General features: G+C 42.8%; 1 protein-coding gene across 1 annotated transcript in view; it reads right to left on the reverse strand.

Moving 5' to 3' along the window:
* The window catches only part of LOC145391039 (uronyl 2-sulfotransferase-like), a 33,250-nt gene extending 20,343 nt beyond the window's left edge, over positions 1–12,907 (reverse strand). Inside the window, exon 1 of the mRNA XM_080265772.1 lies at positions 12,816–12,907. Coding sequence (XP_080121898.1) covers positions 12,816–12,853 — 38 coding nt within the window. The 5' untranslated portion in view covers positions 12,854–12,907. The remainder of the gene's footprint in view (positions 1–12,815) is intronic.
* Positions 12,908–25,134: the final 12,227 nt, after the last annotated feature.

The raw sequence follows: 25,134 nt of genomic DNA on the forward strand, positions 1-25,134 counted from the left end.
GAATGGGTTAATGAAAAATATAAATGATCAGACCCGTACAGTTCAATGATACTCTCCTAATCAGAGTAATGGGATGGAAAATAGGAAGAAAAAAATCTTGTTGAAGGGGTAAATGCAAACAGTCAGACATCTTATCATAGTTTATTCTTGCTGCTTCCAGTCGTTTTTTTACCCAACTCAGGATGAAATAGATATAGTTTAGGATGAAGTAGATAGGATGAATTAGATCTAGTTTACCTTAACTTCACCAATTCATATACATCTTTCACTCTAACCTGGCCCAAAATTGCCATCTCCCCACCATGAACGCTGAGTTGCAACGATAGATTAACACTCAAATATAATGGTAGCAACGAAGAAGTGCTATGGAAAGGATGTAGAGACTAGTACTGTCTCATTTCCTCCATTGACCCACGTGAAATAAGCTGTAAAACGACGAAAATCTGGGCCAGGTTAAGGAAGAAAGAGTATACCGTAGACACCCTTGCTAAGCTGAAAGAAAACGTCTGTCAGTACTGAGGATAGAATGAAAGTTACGCGTTCAGGCTAAGCGCTTTACTCCCATTATTTATATTTTGTTTTTGATGCCACCAGACGATTTTCCTCAGCTTTGGGGAGACTTTTCGAGCTGGAGAGGTTAGATACAGCCTTCATTAACCCCTTCAATGCAAGAGGTGTTTTATAAGTTGAATAAAATCGTCTAGCGGTAGGGTTTAATGGGGCTTAGGTGTAAATACAAATCTTTTTCTTTCTCTCCCTCCCTCCCCCCTCTCTCTCTTTTCGTTTGTCTGTCTCTCTGTCTGCCTGTCTGTCTGCCTCTCCGTCTGTCTGTCTTCCTGCCTGTCTGTCTATCTGTCTATCTCTGTCTCTCTCTTTACCTGTCTCTCCTCTTCTCTCCGCTCTCTCTCTCTCCCTCAGCCTCGAGCGCCGACGAGAACACAGATCATAGAGGATAGGTCAGAAGAGGAAGGAAGGGATGGGTGAGAGGGAAAGAGGGGGTGGGGGAGGCGGTGGGGGAGGGGGAGGGAAAGGGTAGCAGGATGTCCTTGGGTAGGGGAGGAGGAAAGGAAGAGAGAGAGAGAGAGAGAGAGAGAGAGAGAGAGAGAGAGAGAGAGAGAGAGAGAGAGAGAGAGAGAGAGAGAGAAAAACAGAACTGAGTTACATGAATACGCATCCCATACAGCCTACGAGGTCCCTTCTAGGCGATCCGGTCTAGGTCAGTATTGTAAAAGCATAGGAGGCTTCGTAACACCTCTCCCTTAGCGATTAATTTTGTATATTGCACCTTAAAGCTTCTCGTGTATGCTACTTTTGCAGTTTCAGTATCGACATAATTTTCTTCAATAACATACGAGGGGATATAGAAGTGTATGGGTCAGAATAAATCGCTACGGAAGAGATGTTACGAAATCTCCAAAGCCAGTTAGAATACGGGACGTAGGACTAGAAGATTGACTTAGTGTGTAATTAGTAAAGCTTAGAAAGAGGCTAACAGAATGCTCTTTCCCTAACTCCACACCCTATAGCGAACTGTGGCTCAGGAAAATAGGTAGAAAATCATTTTGCTGGATTGAAATGCTTGAAGGAAATTTCATAGGACCGATAGAAAACAGTACTTTAAGTGAAGCTACTAATTCTGTGATATAAGGCCAATACTACTAAACATGCATTTCAAATTTAGTCTGAAATTTTTTTTAATCTGTCCATCTATCTGTCTGCCTTTCCAGATGCCTGTTGTCAATCAGTCAGTCAATCTATCCATCAATCAATCGGTCAATCAATCGGAAAATCAATCAGTCTATCTGTCTATCTATCTGTCTATGTCTACACACGTATCTATACATACACGGAGGAGGAAAAAGCGCGGGCCGTGAGAGCGAGAGCAAGGGAGGGGAAGAAGAATGCAGAGAGGGAGGAAAGGGGGAGAGAGAAAAAGGGGATGGGTAGCAGGATGTCCGTAGGGAGACTGGGGAGGGAAGGGTCGTGGTTGCAAGGGGGGGAGAGAGGGGGAAGGGGTTGTAGGGGGGGAGAGGGGAAGGGAAGTCTAATGTGACCTAATAACAGACAGCTTACGTATTGTACTCCCATCATCGTTCATGTTGCCTTGGGTCAGTGTCATCTGCTACATATTTTTCTTCTCCGACTTTTTTGATCCATTAATTGGTCTCCCTTCTGGCATGTTCGTGCGTTTTGTCTTTTGGCGTTTTCATGGAGGAGGATAGGGTGATATGGAGGAGATTTGTTTTTGCCCACGCTCTCCAGATTAAGATGTTTGGCAATTGATAGATAGATAGACAGACAGGCGGGCAGAAAGGCAAAGAGATGGATAGATAGACTGGTAGATAGATATGTAATGAGATAGATACACAGATATGTAGGTAGGTAGGTAGGTAGGTAAACAAGAAGGAAGACAGAAAGCTAGAAAGACAGATATTGCTTTGTATCATTTTTTTTTAATACCGTGTCATTTTCAACCCATCCTCTTATTTCCAGGCATTTCACTTTATCTTGTTTGTTTTTTTTCTTTCATCTCATCTTGTTTATTGTAGGTAGAAGCATTGTCGGAATTATACAATATTATATTTAATGTCTGTACAAACTTTACATTTATCCTTCCACTACGATGGCGTCTTATATAATTTTTCTCGTTGTTATTGTGATCTCAGGCTCAAATGGACGTGAACTCGGTGGACTGCCGGCTGAAACTGGCTTCTTTTATGCAGTACACTATCCTCCTTTCATGGGTCTGGGAGGGGGTTGAGGGACGAGTGTATAACTAGGCAGTGGAGCCACCGAGTTATAGCGGTGACACCACGAGAAGGCGTCCCTCTCCAGAATGCTCATACTTCTTGCTACCACCAGACGATTTTACTCAGCTTCAAGGAAATTATTTGAACAGGAGAGGTTACATACAGCTTAGTTTACCCCTTCACCACCAAAGATCTTCCCTAAGTTCAATAAAATCGTCCGTATTAAGCAGAGAGAGAGAGAGAGAGAGAGAGAGAGAGAGAGAGAGAGAGAGAGAGAGAGAGAGAGAGAGAGAGAGAGAGAGAGAGAGAGAAAGAAATATTTGTACAACCAGGCAGATGATCCACCCAGTTTTATCAGTGCCACCACGTGAAGGTGTCCATCTCCAGTATCGTAGTGGTACTGAAGGGGTTAAGTGAACAGGGAACAGGATGAGAAATGATCGTGTGCATTATAAGGGACTGGTTTGGCAGCGTTTATTTTTATTCACTCATTTGTTAATTTTGGGAAGGTAATTTCAAAATAACAAGATGGCTGATATCTTGTTGTGTTGCCAAATAAGAGAGAACTGATCGTATAAGTCAATATCAAGGGTAAGCAGACGCATTTATTACACTGGCGAGAAGGATGATGCAAGCGGTGTATTGTTTTACTAGGTGTGTGTGTATGTGTGTGTGTGTGTGTGTGTGTGTGTGAGAGAGAGAGAGAGAGAGAGAGAGAGAGAGAGAGAGAGAGAGATTGTGATCAAACTTGGTGGACGGGTTTAGGTTTCGCCAAGGGGCTTTTTTTTTAATAGAACAGAAGGTCAAAGATTAAGGTCACATGGCAAGGTCAGTTTAAGTTTTTAATCGATTTATACCAAACTTCATCAAAGGCTTAAGGGTAAAGCAAGGATAAGGGGATGTGATATTGGGAACAGTCATTAGTTTTAAGCAAGGATAAGGGGGTGTGATATTGGGAACAGTCATTAGTTTTAAGCAAGGATAAGGGGGTGTGATATCGAGAACAGTCATTAGTTTTCATTTAATGTGGACCAAAGCCAGTGGAAGGACTGAGGGTCGGCCAGGGATGAAGAAATTCGATTCTGAGTTCAGCTAAAAAAGAAATGTAGTCCGATTTGTAAATAGTTTTGTGGAAGGATTGAGGGTCAGGCAAAAGTGAAGTAAATCGATTTTGAGCATAAGTAGTCGAAGCTCTTTGTCATAGGGAAAAATTCAAATACTCGGCCTTATCACCATTTGTAGGTAGGGATTGGACGTTACCGTTTCTGAACACTTCTTGTATATATATATATTTTTTTTTGTTATTAGGCAGGTTATCTGGTAAAACAAAGGTGATATATGATCCTGTACTATAAATAAAAAAAAAGATGAAAACTGATCGCGGAAAGGCAGTATGACGAGCTGGTTTGGTTGCACATTTTTTAAATTGTGTTTTTGTTTGGCATATTATCAAGTTACGGTATGGATACTGGATCGTGAAATGAGAGAAGAAAACACATGGTTGGTGAGACTTGATTGTGGAAGAGTGTGTGTGTGTGTGTGTGTGTGTGTGTGTGTGTGTGTTTAATGAGACATATTATCAGATATCGCATTCTTTTGATGTTCCCAAACACCTCTTCCGTAGTGATATATTATGAATTTTTTGTTTTTATTTTCAACTACTTCTTCAGTACGATGACGTCTTTCCATTTTTTATTTTTTAAAACCACGGAACCATTTTATTTGATCTAGAAAGCACTTCGAACTGGAGGGATTAGATACAGCCTTCATTAACCCTTTCGCCACCAGATTAAAAAAAAAAAAGTGTCCCATACAAACAGGGGTCAACTACTAATGACGTACTTCGGATGGATTAATGTTGACGATGATGATGGTGATGATGATGATGATGATGGTGATGATGATGATGATGATGGTGATGGTGATGTTAGTTGTATCTGTTTTACCCTTGTGTATGTGAGCGTCACGTGCTTACTTACATCTTCTTGTTTTTGCTTTCCTTTTCTCTCAGCTTGTGGAAACTTTTACCATCGTCATTCCCATCACTTCAAACCTACAACGCCCATCTCAACAGGGTGTTATATCCCGACCCTGCCCCACCACCCACCACCCATCCGACTCATTCCGCCCACTCCTTTCCATCCACCTCGCCCCTATCCTACCCCTTCCACATCGTATTTGTAATTGAAATCTTTGACTCACTCTTTCCCACTGCCAACGCCACCTCTTATACAACGCCATCCCTCATACTCATCTCGCCCTCCATCACAATCCGCCATCATCGTAATCCGTCCCACCCATCTCTCTCTCTCTCTCTCTCTCTCTCACCTTTGATTAGCACCTGACCATCATACCTACAGCACCCATCTCCACGGCACGTACTTCCTCCAACATACCCCACCACCAACCACCATCTCAGCCCATCCCGCCCACTCCTCTCAATATACCTCGCCAATTCCTCAAAGACCTGAAATATAATAAATATCTAAGGCATCAAGAGGGCTGGTTAGAGGTAGAGGCCTTCGTAAGCATGACGTGAAGTGATGTGTACTGACTGGCATCGATCTGTTGAACTTTGAGGCATTGATAAGGAATGAGAAACGTGAAGCAGCATCGATACAACTACAGCAAGAACATTACTATTCTTATCACCACCACCACAATCACCATCACCACCACCACCATCATCACTACCAACAAGAACCACCACCACCAACAACAGCAACAGCAAGAACAACACCTTCTCCATCATCACCACCACCACCACCACCACCACCAACAACAACAACAGCTGAAGACAATACACCACCACCACCACCACCACCACCAACAACAACAACAACAACAACAACAACAATCACAACAACAACAAAAACCATACCAACCACAACCACAACCACCCCCACTCAAATGTCTAGCCACTGTACTATAAAAAACCACATTTATAGCTGGATTAACTAGTTGCTACCACCACCCCTCTCTCACTCACCTTTCACTCACTCTCTTACTCACTCTTTCACTCACTCACTTATGTATTGCTTTCATTCATTCTTTCATTTTTTCTTTTATCTTTTAGGCTCATAACCACGCTTTATTCACTGAACTGTTACCACAACTCTCACAAACCCAGTCACTCTCTCGCTCACTCATTTACATTATCCTTTCTCACTATTACTCACGCATTTGCTTATACTGCCCTCTTGCTTACTCAGTCACTCATTCGTGTTTGCTCTACTCATAATCTCTCTCATTTCCATCTTGAACTATTTGCCACCGCTATTCTGTCTCTTTGTTTGTCTGTCTGTCTGTCTCAAGTCCCTGTCCTTAACCACTTCACTCTGACGACGTGTGTTTCAATTTATTCTTATTTTAGGCGATTTTACTCAGCTTTGGAGAGACTTTTTTGAACTGGAGGGGTTAGATGCAGCCTTACTTAACCCCTTCAGTACGAGAAATCTTTCCTAACCTGAATAAAATAGTCTGGAGATAGCAAGAAAAATAAAATGGTCTTCGCGGGCTGAAGGAGTAAACCCTTTCTTGGTCGGGGCAACTCTAGCATTCTATTCAAGCTAACACCAGACGATTTTATTCAGCTGAGAGTGAATATAGGAGGCAGAGGGTGTTAATGAGAAAACCAGACCCTTCCTGACCCAGTGTCCAACCTCGTGTCAACATCTCTCTGTCACTGCCCACACGCGTCAACCCTACACCATTAAGCAGACCATATGGGGTTTCCCGCGAGATATGTGAGAAACTTCAGGGGGTTATCCTTGGTCTGATTTTGAATGCTATTAACATCTTGGGTCCAATCCTCAACCGTTACGGAGCTACAGTTGCTGAGAATTATGAGGGTGATCATTTTCGCCCACGAAGTCATTAGCAACTGCAGCTCCATTACACTTGAAAATTGAACCCATGTTGGTATGGCATTTTTAGACTCAAATTTAGCTCAAGAATCACCTCCTGAAGCTTCTCACATATCTTGGTGACGCTCTGTATAGCCACATCCTCCGTATTATCCTACACAGTACAGTAACCTGTCATACACAGCACCAAAGCACACCAAATGAACCATCGTCCATGTCGGCACTACGACCACAACACAACACAACACATCACCACGAAACAACACAGAAATACAGTACAACAGCACATCCTACACATCACCGCAGTGCACCACTATACACCTTCACCACAACACAGTAACACCACAGCACTCTAAAGCTCCTGTCCTTAACGGGAATGCCAGTCCTTTTCTCGCCTTGTGTCCATTCTCCTATCACTGCCGCTGCCCACCCACGTCCAGCCCACAGCGCAAGACACCATAAGTACACCCACAGCAACACAGAGCAACAACATCTACCACAACACAGGACAACAAACACTATACACAGCACTACAATACACTGATCAACACCATCACCACCACCACCACCACCACAGCACAACACAACAACACACCACACACAACACTTGAATATCTGTCTCTAGCGCCAAGCCTTAATCCCCAAGGGGAGGCCACAAACAAACCGCCTTCATGTCACCCTGTCCTCCATAATCAGGCTACACTACCTCTATTTCACACACCCTTCAGTAATATACCTCTCCACCTATCCCCCCACCTCGATATCCCCCTCCCCTTTTTCCTCTCCATCTCACATACACCACACTAACCCACACTCATTCATATCCACACCACGACAACACGCAAAAAAACAACACACCATACCACCAATACACGACAGCACATATCAGCCCACCAGACTACACCACACTGCAGGACAAACACCAGTACAAACAGCACATCACGTCACTCATCACTACAGAGAAACACACCACAACACTCACCAGATCACTGCAGGTCATATTACAGCCCAGCTCAACACAACAACTCTCTGTCCACTTATCTGCCACTGTCACTGCCACTGTCCACCAACATCCATAACACCACAACATGCCACAAACAAGACACCACAGAGAACAAAGTAACACACCGAAATATCTCAACTGCAGTACATACAGTATAAAAAGGTTAGTCTGCAGCAGAAGGCACTAACATACTGTCACCTCCCCTCAGTGTCTGTCTGTTTGTCTTAACACTGTACGTCATGCACTGCTGCATCTTACACACTCTACCCTCCCTCCCATACACTCCCATACACCTTAAACTGCCACACCTTACGTACACAGATTCCCCCCCCCCCACACACACAGAGTCAACACCTCACACCTCCCGTCTCTCATTGTACAAAGGCTTTCCTTCCCAACCGGTTTGATTATACAACGTGCGATGTGTGAGGGGCAGGTGACTGGCGAGTTAAACCGGTCATAAGTAAAACCTGACGAAGAGAGAAGTCTAATATATCGAGGGACTAGTGTCTTTACGATGAAGGACTGAAACTGAGACGATATGAAACCGCTCCGTGGAAATTAAACGCTGACGCCAAGAGCATTACTGGTTCTTATCTTCATCAGACCACGAAACCAATTTGTGATCAGAAATATGAATTTTTGCATTTTTCCTTAAACCTTTCTTGATCGCAACTTAAACTCAACGAAAAAGTCTGGAGTCATTTTATGCATGATACTTATAGATTCATGGATTGTTGGACTTTATACAGAGATTTGATAAACAGGCCCCAGGGACATCACCGAGTTAATAAAATCGTCTGCCGGTAATTAAAATAATATACAAAAGGTCCTTCTGATTGACAGGATGGTATATTCAGATACTGTGGTGTAGGTGAAGTTTAGTATTGGCATATAATTTGTAACCTCGCTCCTCGTCCTGCCTTGCTCCAAACCCTGCCTTGTTCCCCACCCTGCCTTGCTCCTCATCCTGCCTCACTCCCCACCCTGCTTCGCCCTCCACCCTACCTTGGTCCTCACCCTGCCTCAGTTTCCACCCTGTCTCGCTCTCTGCTCTGCATTGCTCCCAACCCAACCTCACTCTCGACCCAAGCACCACAACTACCTCAACTCTTTTAACCTCAGCGACCCACCCTGATACCACGATAACACCACCTCACATCAAATGACCTGCCTGCCACCCCACCACCGCCTCCACACATCACTACTCACTCTCATGCAACTTCTCCGACTGTAAATACTTCTGCTTTATATACTTCTAAACTTGTCCTCTGCTTTTGTTTACTTATATAATTGATAGATCACTTTGGGGACCTTACTGCATTTAATGGACCTAATTAGGGCTCTGAGTGACCCTGAGTGGACCAGATTTGAACGATTATTGACCTTGAATGGACCTGATATGAACTGAACGACCTTAAATGAACCTAATCCCTAAACTGAAATGGGTGAACCTGAGTGGACGTGAAAGACATGAATGAATCTGAGTGACCTAAATGACGCTCTTCGTTAGGAAATATTTTTCTTCTTCTTCTTCCTCTCCTCCTCCTCCCCCTCCCTCTCCCCCTCCTCCTCCTCCCCCTCCTCCTCCTCCTCATCCTCATCCTCTTAGTGTCAAGTCGTGCCTTGCCCTCCCATACCAAAGTGTGAAGTGGGAAAAAGAAAGTCCTCTACCGAACGCGTTAGGCTCTTGACTGCGATGACGTATTGCTCGTTTTATGTTTGCTGCCTCCAGACGATTTTATTCAGCCTGGGAGAAACCTGTCGACCAGAAGGGATTATATAAGGCCTTCATTATCCCCTTTCTTATGACTTTCCCTTTAACCAGGCGTAAACATTGCTAGTTCCCCATCTTGAACTTTGAGTTGTAACATGAGATTAGCACTAGAATATGATGCTAGTCAAGAAGAAACTCTACGGAAAGGATCTTGAATTGTGGTATTGCTATATTCTGCCTCTGACCTACGGGAAATAAACTACAACAGGATGACAGTTTCCACCAAGTCAAAATGAGTGGACTATAGAAGAGGTCCATTACCGACTAGAAAAAAATCGTCAGTCGGAAGGAAGAATAAGTAAGAAAAAAATGTCCTAAACAGAAGGGGTTAAAGCTACTTGCCGTGTGCTGGAGAATGTTAAGTAGTAGTATGTTTTTATTTCTTTTTTCATTTTTTTTCTCCAAGTGTTGTCATCATCTTCAAGGACGCTGGGTGGAGACGTGCTGAGAGAGAGAGAGAGAGAGAGAGAGAGAGAGAGAGAGAAGAAGAGCAAGGGAAGGAAAGGAGAGAGCAGTAGAATAAGACAGAGGGAGAGAAGAATGAAAAAAAAAAGTGACGGGAAATGAGGGAGAGAGTGAAAGGGAAGGAGGGTGGGAGAGAGGGAGAGAGTAAAGAAGAGATAGAAGAAAGGAGGGAGAGAGGGAGAGAAGGAGAGAAAGGTCGCATGAAGAGCCTAACACGTGTGGATTGTTACGAGTGTGTGTGTGTGTGTGTGTGTGTGTGTGTGTGTGTGTGTGTGTGCGTGTGTGTAGTAAGTGACTCCAACAAACCAGATAGATAGATAGATAGATAAGTAGATAAATAGACAGACAGACAGACAGATAGATAAATAGATAGACAAACATTCATAGATAGAAAAATAGATAGAGAGAGAGACAGACAGTCAGATAGACAGAAAGATTTTACGAGTGTGTGTGTGTGTGTGTGTGTGTGTGTGTGTGTGTGTGTGTGTGTGTGTGTGTGTGTGTGTGTGTGCAGTAAGTGTCTGATTCTAACTTTACCACTGCTCTAAGCGCCCCATTTACTCACCAAGCCTTCATGGTGTCGCGTCAGTGTTATCAGTTTTCCGTGTGATATCGCTGACTTCTTGATAATATGAACTATAGGTCGAGGCGATGCAAGACTTTTTACATTTAAGTCTTAGAATATTATTTATATTTACTCTGCTTTTGCTTCAGACGGTCTTATTTGCCACCGAGAAATCTCTCTTGAACTTTAAGGGTTCAAGAGAGAAGAAGAAGAAGAAGAAGGAGGAGGAGGAGGAGGAGGAGGAGGAGGAGGAGGAGGAGGAGGAGGAGGAGGAGGAGAGGGAGCATTCAGATAGTGTAACACCCGCGTCCTGAAGTTGGTCTAAGGGCCATACATTTGCCTTTGCCTTGCGATCTTGCCGTTGGACCGGTTGTTCTCAAATTCGAATGACTTTACCCTCACCTGCCCATCGGTCCTTGTCTCCAGGCTTAGTCCAGATTAAATTCAAACTAAGAAGTTTTGACCTTGCCTCATGACCTTCACCTATGACTGACTGTTTTGAAAGTCGAATCACTTTATTCTTGCCTTACCCTCAATCATTCCACCAGGTTTGGTTCGAATTGGCGCAAAATATAAACTTTGCCAGTTGATTTTGTCCTTTGACCTACATTTCTTAAAAGATTCTGTACTTTTTTATTTTTGCGTTTTGTAAGAAGAACAAGAGACACGTGAAGATTTTATATTTCAATTTTTTTTTTTTTTTTAGGAAGAACGAGAGGCATGGAAAATTTCTATACTCCCCTTTCCCTGTTTTTACTGGAAGAACAAGACATAGCAAATTTCTGTACTCTCCATTTTTTGTTTTTATAGGAAGAGCGACACACATGGTAGAATCTGCGCTCTCCTTTCCTTGTCCTTCCTCTAAAAACAAATCATACTCACAACCTCAACTTGATCGTCAGTTTGTTTATGAATTTCAACCCAGGAATCTTAATATGATCTTAATACCCTCTCGTTACCATGGACTCTCTTAGTCATGTTACTGAGACGAAAACTGAATGATTTTCTGAGACTTTTTGGGGAAATGGAATCTGTATGTGGGTTGAATAGTATATCGAATAATGCTTTCGTTTGTTTTGGCGTTCGAGGGGATTTTTGTTGAGGGTAAAAATGAGAAGATTTTGTATGTTATGTCTATTCCCAGAGTCCACACACACACACACACACACACACACACACACACACACACACACACACACACACACACACACACACACACACACACACACACACACACACACACACACACACATACACACGAAGCAAAGGGAAATAGAAACAGTATGTGGGGTAAAGACGATCTCGATGAACATTTTCGTTGCTGTGGTGTCTTACAAGGATTTTTATTAGACGAAGAGTCACCTATTTTTGTTCACCCTTCCATTATTCAGTCCTGGTTTGCCCCATACGCAGCGTAGGGACCCGAAGCTAGGCTAGTTAGTTCCGAAATTAAAACGAGATACCAGTCACTCCTTCCTGGGTAGCTTAACAGTACAAAGATATTTTTCGGATGTAAACAATTATGGGCCACATCCAGTTGGAGCACCTAAATCCAATAGACCTCCAGGCATCTATCCGGTTATGTAGTGATGTTCTGGTTTGTCATTCAGTATAGAGCCATCTTAAGGTAGTCCTACATCGAGTGAGTGAATGGTGGGCGCCTCTATCTACCTCAGATTAGTCAATGGGTAGAAATTAAGCGTTTCAGTAGGAGGACGCATATTATTATCTACTCTTGCTAGTGCCAACCGAGAAGATTGTATTCATCTGCATTTCATACTAGAGGTCATCGTTCTGAAGGGAATCACAGCACTCAGAACCTGTATATTGACCCTCCTCTTAAAGGTCTGGTGTTTTGGTGACCTGATAACGACACCATACACAGGCTGTTGGGTACAAAAGCAAACTTCACTAGTATATCACTTATTTGCATTCCTTTAAAATTCTTTCTTTTCTTCTGTTATCTTTGCCCTTCCCAGTCCCTCCTGATGTTTCTTTTTATACTTTCTTTTTTCTGTCTCTGTTCGTCCCTCTGTCTGGCTGGCTGTGTGTTGCTTGTATGTCCGCCTGTTCTCTGTATGTCTGTGTCTGTCTGTCCATTTATCTGTCTGTCTATCTGTTTGTGTGTGTGCATGTGTGTGTGTATGTCTCTCTCTCTCTCTCTCTTTCTCTCGGGTTCAGTGTCACGCAAGAACACAATTACCAGCCAGTCATGCACTCTTCCCCTCTCTCTTACGACACAGTGCATGACTCTGATAAACAACTGTGCATGAGGTCAAAGCTAGAGTCATTCACCTCACCACGCAAAATTAGACACCAGACATTTATTTTCCCACTTATACTACGTCAAACACATTACAAAACTACAGATCAGCATTACAGTACTTACAGAGCGACGACCACTTTGTAGAGCTGTAATCGGACCATTCTGAGGCGCTGTAGTCTACTGGCATGGCTCTGTATCACGATGTCTGTCTTGAATCATTCTGTGCCCCACTCTCTTCACACATTCTCTAGCCTTGGGACACCTCGGTAGGATAGAGAAGGCCCCGTGAAAGAGAGCCATGTAGATTGAGAGAGAGGGTGTGGTTTGCTAGTTCTCTTTCCACTTTAATTTTCTCTTAATCACTACAATATATCCTTGTACAACAGCTAAGAAAATTGAGCAAGACGAAGAATGTTTGTGTCTCAGTCCCTTCTCATTTTTTTTTCTAACTACTGAATATTTTAGTTATGGAAAACAGTTATAAAGAGTCAGAAATATTTTTGTGCAGGGTTTTCCATGTTTTTTCTTTGGACTAAACCACTGAAGAAATTATCCTTTATAATACTGTTATGTACACTGCAAAAAAGTGCTTGAGTCTATTATCTTAAGTTTTTAAATTGCTTGCTGGCCTAAATAACTGATTCGTCTAGCCATGTAAACGAAATAATATGTGTGTGTTACAGTTAGTTATCTATTATCAGTTTTACTCTTTTTTGCCATTAAACACTGGATGTTTATGGTAAATTTTCGATATAAATAACAGTTTCCATAGTTCTGTCTGTCACCCCATAGTTACTCGGGACAGGACAGTGAGAGGGAATCAGGAGCGACCAGACACATCCTACCCCTACCAGTGCTTAGGTCCTACTGACTCGAGTTAGCTTTGTCACTCTTTATTTATCGTTCTTTGGGTATTCGCGAGGGGATCGGTGAGAAAGTGTAAGGAACGTCCAGACATCCTCCCCCTGCGAATACCAAGCTCCTACTGACTTTCATACAGCCCTGCCTGTGTGTTTATGGTTCAAGGGAATCGCAAGGAACTAGGATTAACTTGGTATGTCCTTACTAGTGCATAGCTGCTACTGACTCAACATAGCTCTGTGTTCATGTTTATCATTCTTTCGATTATTGCGAGGGGGTTAGTGAGCGGAAACAGGGAGCGACAACCCCTGCGAATGCTTATCTCCTACTGAATCTACCTTGTTTCAGTTTCTCTTTGTCTTTGGTTTGTCGCTAGTCATTGAGCGGTACCCAGGAGAGACTTGGTTCATCCCACTCCGTACGTGTACTGAGGTCCTACTGAGTTTCCAAACCTTCTGTTCCGCCCTTTTCAATCGTGAGGAGGTCACTGGGAAGGAGGGACCCACGAGCGACTTGGTGCAGTACATTTCTCCCTTACGAGTGCTTAGCTCCTACTGGGTGTATATCATTCTGTTTATTGTTCCTTGTCCTCTTCCCTTCCTACCGTGTAATCGCAAACGTTTCATGCCGTTATCAGTCTGGCACAGTTATGAACTCCCTACCATCCTTACAGTTGACATTAGACTGGTTTCCCTGTACTCCTAAGTCTATGCGTCACCTAGGAGCCGACACGCTGAATGTGTTTACAGTAGGGAAAGTCAAGATTACTAAAAATACCTCGGAAGTAACTTCGACTAATACTGAATATCATGGTCAAATGTCATCTTAATATTCGACGCTCGCCATAAAGAATTCGCAGCCCGATATTCAACAGCCTCGTCCAGATACTGTCATTTTTCTTCTCTCTCTATAACGCCCTCTTGGTTACCCGCAAGGGGACCAGTGAGAGGAGGGTAGGAGCGACTAGGCGCATACCCATCCTACGAATGCCGAGGTCCTACTGACTCTCCCACAACCTCTGCCTTCTCTTATATACCCTCGGTTCGGTGCAGCTGTTTTCATCTCTTTCGGTCCTATCTGTCATTTTCTCATTTTCTCTTTTTTGAGGGTTATTCAAGCGGCGTTCCTTTTAATCTTGTCTTTCTTGACCTCCTCTTTGACAGTTCTCTTATCTCCCCGCCTCCTGCCCCCTCCCCCACTCATTCCTCTCTCTCTCTCTCTCTCTCTCTCTCTTTATCTATCTATCTCCTTGTCTGTCTTCTTTTTTATTCATGGATTAGTGTTTTTCATTGGTGTGTAGGAAGGACTAGAAAGTAATGCAGATAGATAGATAGATGGATAGATAGATAGACACATAGATATTTAACCCATTGGAGCCCGGTGTCCGGAATATTGGACAGAACTGGGATTTTTCAAGTCTTTATAAAGTAGGGAACCCCCGGGTAGGGACCTGAGCTTCGCGACTATGAGCCGATAGGCGGAGGGAGGTACGCTTAGTGCCCACCCAGCGCCATGCCTCGCCCAGCACCCTTAGGATCCAATGGGATATAGATAGATAAACAGAGAGAGAGAGAGAGAGAGAGAGAGAGAGAGAGAGAGGAATGCAGGGTTGCAGAGTATGAGGAAGGGAATGAGGGTATGAGAAAGAAGAGGAAGGGGGAAGGGAATGAAAGGAGGATAACAGAAAATAGAAAGGGAGGGAAAGAATGACGAGTGTATAAATTAAAGGAAAGGAAGGAAAAGAGAGAAGGATAAAGGAAAGATAAGAAGTAGGAAAAAAGATTTAAAAGAATGAGAAAGGGAAGAGGGAAGAGGGGAATGACGGAGAAACAGTGACAACGAGGAAGATCAGAGTTCTAGTAAGGAGAGAATGAGGAAGGAAAGGAGAGAAGAATAAAATAAAGGAATGAGGAATGCAAGGATTGAAGGAGCAGAAGGAAGCCAAGGACGACTCGACTAAAATGAAACTTATGAATTATGTGAGTGACGCAATGTGAAGGAAGGAGTGTTTTTGTCCAGTGTTTTTATGTTTGTTTTGGATGTATGTTAATTTGTATTTTAGTTGTGTTAATGGTTCTTCTTAGTTTTTTGGATGTTGTACGTTTTAGTGGTATGATTCGGTGTATGGCAGTGTTGCAGAAGAATGTGAAAACACTAAGTAATGCACACATGTACACATAGACAACAGCCTGCACACACACACACACACACACACACACACACACACACACACACACACACACACACACACACACACACACACACACACACACACACATGCGCGCGCGCGCGTAACTCCACAAACTTCGCAGCTCATGATTACAGGCTACACATCTTAATTCTTCAGCTGCTGTGGACCCAGTTGGATATTATCAGAGTAAAATTCTCTCTCTCTCTCTCTCTCTCTCTCTCTCTCTCTCTCTTACACACACACACACACACACACACACACACACACACACACACACACACACACACACACACACACACACACACACACACACACACGTGCATCCTTGGGCTGAAAGGATTATATGTTTACTTGTCGTGTTAATAAGATTTTTTTTTCTTTTTAACCCCCTCATGTCGCAGACTTTTTGATATTTATTGTTTCCATCTCGTGACGATTTTATTCAGCTGCTCTAGCTGGAGGGGTTATAAATAGCCTTCATTAACTCCTCTAGTACCAGTGGTTTTCCCTTAGTTGAATAAAATTAATGAATAAAAAAGAATAGATAAATGCAGAATACTCCATCGTAGTCTGAGGTTAAGTTACTCAGTTAATATAATCAAATATAAACAAACGTAACTCATCTTCATGTAATTTGACCAAGAGTCTCATTTTACCTCATCTACTGTCTGCCTCAGCCACCTGCCTCACCCACCCACACGATCCTTGCCGTACACCTCCCCTGCCTTACACACACCACCCCTACCTCACACACACACACACACACACACCACCCTTGCCTCACACACCACCCCTGCCTCACACACACACACACACACACACACACACACACACACACACACACACACACCACACGCATCACCCACGCTACCCCTGTCTTACCTACACCATCCTTGCCTTACCCACATCTCCCCTGCCTCACACACGCCACCCCTACCCTGCCTCACCCTCACCTCGTGCGAGCAAGTGGCTTAAAAAAAAAAAAAAATGCTTCGGCTCTATAGTACATCGTTTCCATAACACTTCATCGTGACTAGCACCATATTCTAGTGTTAATCTTTCGTTTCAGTTCAGTAATCAAGAGGGGGCGATGGCAATTTTAGGTCAATAAGGAGAAAAGAGTATAGTCAAAATGAAATTAAAGGCAAATGTTATAAATCATGATATGAACCAGTGTTTTGTCTCGAGGTGGAGGTAACTGAACCCTAGAAGCTCCGAATCATGTTAGTCACCCCCTAGCCGCGAGAGGGGAAGGACACAGGAACTGTTCGGGATTTTTGTCAGTGATAATATAGTGGATAAGCAGCTTCCCAGTCTTGCTGAGATGAGGAGAGGTAAGCAAGGATAATGTTCACTTTCCCTCTGACAGCGGCTATTTCTCTCAGTTGAATTAAATCGTCTGCTTTAGTGTGAAAAAGTGAAGTTGATGTGGACGTGCTAGAAAGTGGTAGAAGTTCCCTGAGATAGTGTGGTCGTGTGGAGAGAGTGGAGAATGAGAGTATTACTGTATTCTGTTAGCTTTAATTAGGCGTAAATCCACTATTTCCATCTCGAATGCTGAGTTATAGCAAGGGATTAACATTAGAGTGTAGTGTTAGTCACGAAGAAGTGCTATGAAAAGGACGTAGAGGCACAGTCTTTTTATTCTCCTAATGACGTACGAAAAAAAAAAAAACTTCAAATGAAAGAAAATCTCCGCCTAGCAATAATTAACGAAACATAGGAAGATGTACGTGAGTGAATTGGAGGAGGAGAGGGGGATGAGACAAGATGAAATGGACGGATTGGCTGGAGAGGTATTTGAATGAGGGTGGCGTGAGCTGGGGGAAGACAGCTTGATGGCGAAGGACAGGGTGGCATGGAGGAAGTTTTTTCGTGGCCACGTCTTCCAGGATTAAAACGCCTAGCTATTAAGTAGATGAAAAAGTACCTGGATGCATTTGTGATGATAGCAGAATGTCGAGATATTTTTAGCTGTTCACTATTAGGGCTTTTTTCTGTTTATATATAGTCAGACACCTTAGTCCCGGGAGGGGTGGCCGCAAACGAATCGTCTCCATGTCACCCTGTCCTCTGCCATCACTCTGCCCGATCTCCAACTCACAGCCCCTCTCTCAGATACCTCTCCATTACATCCCTCCGTCCCATCCTCGGTCTCCCCTCTCACTTGAATAAAGACGTCGAGTTTTAGCTTCAGTCTGTATCTTTATCTAAATCAGTCTATGTTAAGTTCAGTGCAGGATCGGACCTTCTGATCAGATGGAGAGTGATAAGCTGAGTTAATCCAACCCATTGCTGCTACTGGTAGGGTACAGATGAAGGAAAGAATGATTGCAGGAAGAGTGAGGGATGTGAAAATTGAAACATTGAGTAGTATTGGCTGAGTCTGTGTGTGTCAGAGTCTGTATGTCATCTATAAAAAAATGTTACTTAGTAGGCAATGAACGCTTTAATAATAAGGGAATAAAAGACTACCAAATATTGTCACGTAAAACATACATAGGCAGTAAGCATTGTAAGATGGTTAATGTACCCTACCCGGTCACTCAGCTACATTTCCACACCCACAGCCACACCTCACATTCATCTCCACACCCACAGCCACACCTCACACATAACTACACCTCCACACCCACAGCCACACCTCACACAGAACTTCACCTCCACACCCACAGCCACACCTCACACACAACTACATCTCCATACCCACACATCAGACACGACTACACCTCCACACCCACAGCCACACCCCACACACAGCTACATCTCCACACCCACAGCCACACCCCACACACAACTACATCTCCACACCCAGAGCCACACCCCACACACAACTATACCTCCACACCTACAGGCACACCTCACACACAACTACACCTCCACACCTACAGGCACACCTACACACAGCCATACCTCCACACAGATGTACACACACACACACACACACACACACACACACACACACACACACACACACACACACACACATGCAACCACATCTCAACACACAGCCATACGTTCTCCCTACACACACACACACACACACACACACACACACACACACACACACACACACACACACACACACACACACACACACACACACACACACACACACACACACACACACACACACACACACACACACACACACATACACACACACACACACACACACACACACACACACACACACACACACACACACACACACACATACACACACACACACACACACACACAAGCACACAAGCACACACACACACACACACACAAGCACACAAGCACACACACACACACACACACACACACACACACACACACACACACACACACACACACACACACACACACACACACACACACACACACACACACACACACACACACACACACACACACAAAACACACACACACACACACAAAACACACACACACACACACACACACACACACACACACACACACACACACACACACACACACGGACGCACACGCACACACGGACGCACACGCACATACGGACGCACACGCACACACGGACGCACACGCACACACAGCCACACATGCAACCACATCTCAACACACAGCCATACGTTCCCCCTGCACACACACACACCTACACACACACACACACACACACACACACACACACGATGTTGATAGCTACTTAAGTATTTTTCTAGCTGCTTCACATTTAATATTTAAAATAAAGTTATTTGATGATAATAATGATGATGATGATGACAGGATGAGATATATGATGATGATGATGATGATGACAGGGATGGGATGATGATGATGATGATGATGATAACAGGGATGAGATGATGATAATGATAACAGGAATGAGATGGTGATGATGATACGAGGGATGAGATGATGATTATACAAGGGATGACATGAAGATGATGACGTTAATGATGATTTTTGTCAACAGATGGACGGACAAAACAGCAAGAAATCCACATCCAACCATCCAGAATCCAGCCAGCAGCAATCCATCCATCCATTCAGTCAGCCAGCCAGCCAGCCATCCAACCATCCAGCAGTAGCGGTCTATCCATCCATCCATCAAACCATTCAATTCTCCTCTGAGTGATTTTAACAGCTAAGTCAATTAATCTCAAACAGTATCACCTCTCACTCTTATCTGCCTGTTAGGTTAGGCTAGGTTAAGTTAAATTAGGTTAAGTTTGGTTAGGTTAGGACTGGTTAGGTCGGGTAAGGTTAGATTTGGATATGTAGGTTAGATCTGGTTAGCTTCGGTTAGGCTACGTTAGGTGAGTTGAAGAATACTAATGGACAGAAAATAGAAGATTAGTCTAAGGAAATATATACATACAAATAAACAGACAACAGATAGATAGATAGAAAGATTGATATGCAGACAGACAGACCGACAGAAAGACAGCTGGGCAGACAGACATACAGGTAAATAATCTGACAAAGTCGGATAAAGGTAAATGTAGTTAGCGAGAGAAGGGTAACGAGATTAGAGACAGTAGTTAAACGGGTAAGGTGTGAGCAAATAATTGTTATGCTAGGGGAGGTGGTGTGTGTGTGTGTGTGTGCGCGTGTGTGTGTGTGTGTGTGTGTGTGTGTGTGTGTGTGTGTGTGTGTGTGGAGAAAGAGAGAGAGAGAGAACTGTGTTTCAAGAGGTTACAAGACTAGCAGCATCTCAGAATGTCTTACGACCCATACTGAGGGGATGAAAGAAGTGGATATGAGCTACATGAGAGGAGCATGTGGAGTTACGTGGAGGGACAGACAGACAGAAGAGGAAATAAGGGTGCTCTGTGGTGCTGATGTGGATGTGCTGCGTTTGAAGTATCCTGAGATGGTTTGGTCATGTGGAGAGAATAGACTATGAGAGATTAACTAGGAGAGTGTATCTGAGAAGGGTGAAGAGGGTAATAGGGAAGACAGGGGATGAGGTGGAGGGAGAGGGTGAAGTATTCAGCAGGTACTGTGAGTTAAGTTAGGATAGCGTAATGGCTGAGGACAGGGTAACATGGAGATGATTTGTTTGTGACCATCCCCTCCGTGGTTAAGGCGTCTTTCTGCAAATAGACAGATAGACAGACAGACAGACACAGTCAGATCGATAGATAGATAAGCGAGTAGATAGATAGATAGCTAGACAGATAGATACGAGTATATAGACATAGATAGATATATATAGATACAGACCAAAAAACAGACAAACAAACGGACAGATAGATCGATAGATAGATAGACAAATATCTATATATATCTATACATAGGTACACAGACAGATAGACGGATAGAGAGATAGAAGGAGACTGACATATAGATAGATAGATAGATATATATACAGACATAGATGGAGACTGACAAATATAGACAGATAGATAGATAGATAGACAGACATCTAGATGGAGGCTGACACATGCAGACAGACAGATAGATAGAGAGAGATATAGATGGAGACTGACATATAGATAGATAGATAGATAGGTAGATGCAGACAGATATAGACAAAAGCTGACATCTATAGGTAGGTAAATAGGTAGGTAGAGATAAGCAAACACTGATAGAGAGACAGGTAAACAGAAAGATAGACAGGTTGAGAAACATATTGATGCAAGACAAGGCAAGATGTATTCAGACTTAGGCTTAACAGAACATAATATTACTCTGAAATCAAGTGACATACAAACTTAAGTATATCTTGTCTAATCTATACAAGCTTAGACTTTACTGCAGAATATAAGGACTCAATGTTAGAAGAAGTGATTGAAACTTTACCAGATTATTGTATGTGCCAGGCAGAGGTGGAGAACAATAGATTTTTTTTTTTTCCAGTAAAGTCTGTCCAGATTTTGATTATATTGTAAATTTCCAGATTCTCATTTATGTTTTTTTATCGAATAGAAAAAAAACTAGAAAAAAGCCATACAGGGTGATGAAAAAGTTATCAATTATATGGGTTATGTTTTGTAATTACAGTTTATTAGTAGGTATGGATCCTCCCGTGAATAGGGTTGTATAGAATGTGCATACTAATTCTCCTGATCTAATATTAATCCTACCCTAGCCTATCCCCTTGCCCTATCCTATCCCAACCTAATCTGCGCTTTTCTTCCCTATCCTACCCTGTCTTGTCTTGCCTTACCATCCCTTGTCATACCCAGATCTAACTCAGTCCACCTACTCTACCTTAATCTAACCATTCTCTTTATTCCATACCTTATTGAAATCTGCCTTACCCTACCTTACCTTAGCTTACCTTACCCTATCCTAAATAAGTCTAAAGTCACTTATCCTACTCTGACCTAGCCTAATTTATTCTTTCCTAACCTTAACGTGTTCTACCTTACCTTATTCTAATCTACCTACCTGACCCTACCCTAATCATCCTACCTGAACCTGCCCATCCTAACCCTACCCCACCTACAACGCCTGACCCTACCCAACCTAACATAACATAAACTGAGCCTACCCTACTCTACCTAGCCTAAAGCAGCTTACCCTACGCGACTCAACCCTACCTAACCCAAACTATTTGACCCTACCCAACCCTATCTAAGCTAACCTACCCTACCTTATACTACCCTACCTAACACTGCCCTACGTAACACTGCCCTACCTAACACTACTTTGTACCTGACCCTACCCTACCTTATACTACCTTGCCTAATACTACCCTGCCTAATACTACCCTGCAACTGGCCATACACTACTCTACTGTATCCTATCCTATCCTATCCTACCCTATCCTGCCCTACCCTACCCTGCCCTACCCTACCCTGCCCTCCAGTATCCTACCTTCCTTATATCTGAAAGCGGCCCGTTCAGAACTCATGTAATTGGTAGCATTTTTCATCGCCCTGTTTTAAGAGTTTGTAAAGAGACATATTGGAGAAAAACTTTTATAGAATTTAGGAAGCTGGACAGATTTCACTACTTTGGATTTTCACTATCTCTGTGTTTGTTTATTTTTGTTATATCATCCATTATTTATTGTTGTGTGCATTACAAGGCCACATGGAACTAACTACACATACGCCATCCATTTTCTTGCTGTTTATATGAGAAAATCTGAGCTTTATTTTCCTTACCCAGACCCACATTTGCGTCCTTTTTGCAGTTCTTAACCCTTAGCTCAGTGACAGTAAAATACAATGCTACGACTCTACACCCTTTTCATAGCATTCCCTGTAACTAGCATCATATTCTGCTGTTCATATATTACTAGAACTCAGCAACCAAGATGGATAAATGCCAATTCTAGGCCAAGATAGAGTAAGAAGGTTATAGTCGTGCAGGGGTAAGGCTAGAAATTATGTACCTGTAACCTGTAGTCTTGTGTAGTCAGTTCCATATGGCCTTGTACTTTTTATATTTCTCTTGTATTCCCACCGGTTAAGGAGGTTACGCAACACCTTTTCCTTACCAGTTTATTCTGCATATAAATTGTTAATAACACTGTATATGTTATTTATGCAGCTCTTGTTGGTGTTAACCCATTCACTACGATGAAGTATTTCTTGGCCTTTTAGCGATGCCTTCAGACGATTTTATTAAGTTTTCGAGAGACAATTTGTAGTGTCGGGGTTAGAAAAAAAAAATCTCCATTAATCCCTTCATAATTCAATGTCTCTCCCAGTCTGAAGAGAATCGTCTAAAGGTGGTAAGAATAAAATAATGCGTCGTCGGATTGAAGGGTTAAAAAAAGACTTAAATACCACACAAGAGAATAATAAGGGATAGTATGCAGAATAAATTGCTAAGGAAATGGTGCTACGGAGCCTCCTAAGCTGACGAGAATACGGGTTTTTGTGACCCCGGAGCGCTTACACCCGCTGACTGGTTCGTTGATTCGCAAAATAAACTTACGCTAGTTTTCTTTTCGTAACTAAGATTTTATTTGTACGATGGGCAAGATGTACCGTATGGAGAGATTCTGTGTCCTCTGGTCCTTGTCTTTCTTGCAAAATAAATCTTTGGATCTTATGCTAGGCCCTTTCAGCTCCAGGATATATTTAATTTGCTCTTGCTACCATCAGACATTTTTTTTCAGCTTAAGAGAGACCCTTTGAACTGGAGAGGTCATATACGGCTATTATTTACCTTATATATGGCTGTTATTTACCACTTCAGTACACAAGGTCTCCCCAAAGCTGAATTAAATGGGCAGATGGTTGTAAGAGTAAGGTAAGATATATACATCATCGGATTGAAAGGGTTGTCTTAAGTTGTGATGTGGAATGCAAACCCCCGAATTTTTTCACAATAATTTCTGACGCACTTGATGAAGGTAGCACGTGCCTGACTCTCTATATCGCTGCTAACTGCACTCTGTAATGTGGGATGCAGGCTAACCATTTTTACTACGCGTTTACTCAAGACTATCACAAATCCTTAACTCCTTTCAGCTCAGTTAATGGTCAGGTGTTGTCTGACTAAAGAGTAGATTAAAAAAAACAATTCATTCTCCTTAATTTGACCAAGATTTTCGTCCTGTTGCGGCCTATTTCGCGTATCCATGTATCAGAATAAGACAGTACTACGGCCCTGCATCCTTTTCATAGCACTTTTTCGTGACTAGCACCATATTTTCGGGATTAATCTTTGGCTATAACTCAGCATTCATGATAGAACGATGACAATTTTACTCTGAAAGTGAACAGAGTATAGTAACCGAAAAGACTCATTCCTGTTTTTCACCTAATTAATGTTTATCTAATCTCATGCAGCCAGTTCTTTGTATTAAATTTCTGGGAGTGTACCAGTTCCGTCAGATGATAACAGATCGATAATAGTAACCACAGGAGGTCCATAAAAGGCGGTCAAAAATTAGGGACTTGCATTCCACTTGGCAATTTAAGGCTTAAGTATACGGCCTTTAAGTACGTATTTTAGGTGGCATAAGAGGCTTCGTGACACCCCTTCCTTACCAATTTATTTTGCATATTACTTCATTACCATCATTATCATCATCATCCAAACCCCTTTTCTCACACCTAGCTGGGGAGAGAGAGGATACAGAGAACACACACACACACACACACACACACACACACACACACACACACAAAAGAAAGATACTAACCAAAGTTTGTCCAATTTAATAAGCCACACCCTCACCATTTAATCCTCCGGAATCCTGCATACTTCACCTTAACATTTTATAATACACTTTATCGTTCAAATATCAGCAAATTTAACATCACAAAAATACAAGAGGGTATTGGGATGTAGTATGCAGAATAAATCGCTAAGGAAGAGGTGAAACGAAATCTCCAAACCCATTTAACAATACGAAAATTACGGGAAGTTTGCGAATCAACGTCCATCTCGGCACCACACACTTACGGCCTCTCATATTAACCCATTCAATTCCACGACGTATTTTAAAGTTTA

This window comes from Coenobita brevimanus, chromosome 16 (genome assembly GCF_032717465.1).
Source record: "Coenobita brevimanus isolate Jiangsu-jjx chromosome 16, ASM3271746v2, whole genome shotgun sequence".
In the NCBI taxonomy this organism is placed as follows: domain Eukaryota; kingdom Metazoa; phylum Arthropoda; class Malacostraca; order Decapoda; family Coenobitidae; genus Coenobita; species Coenobita brevimanus.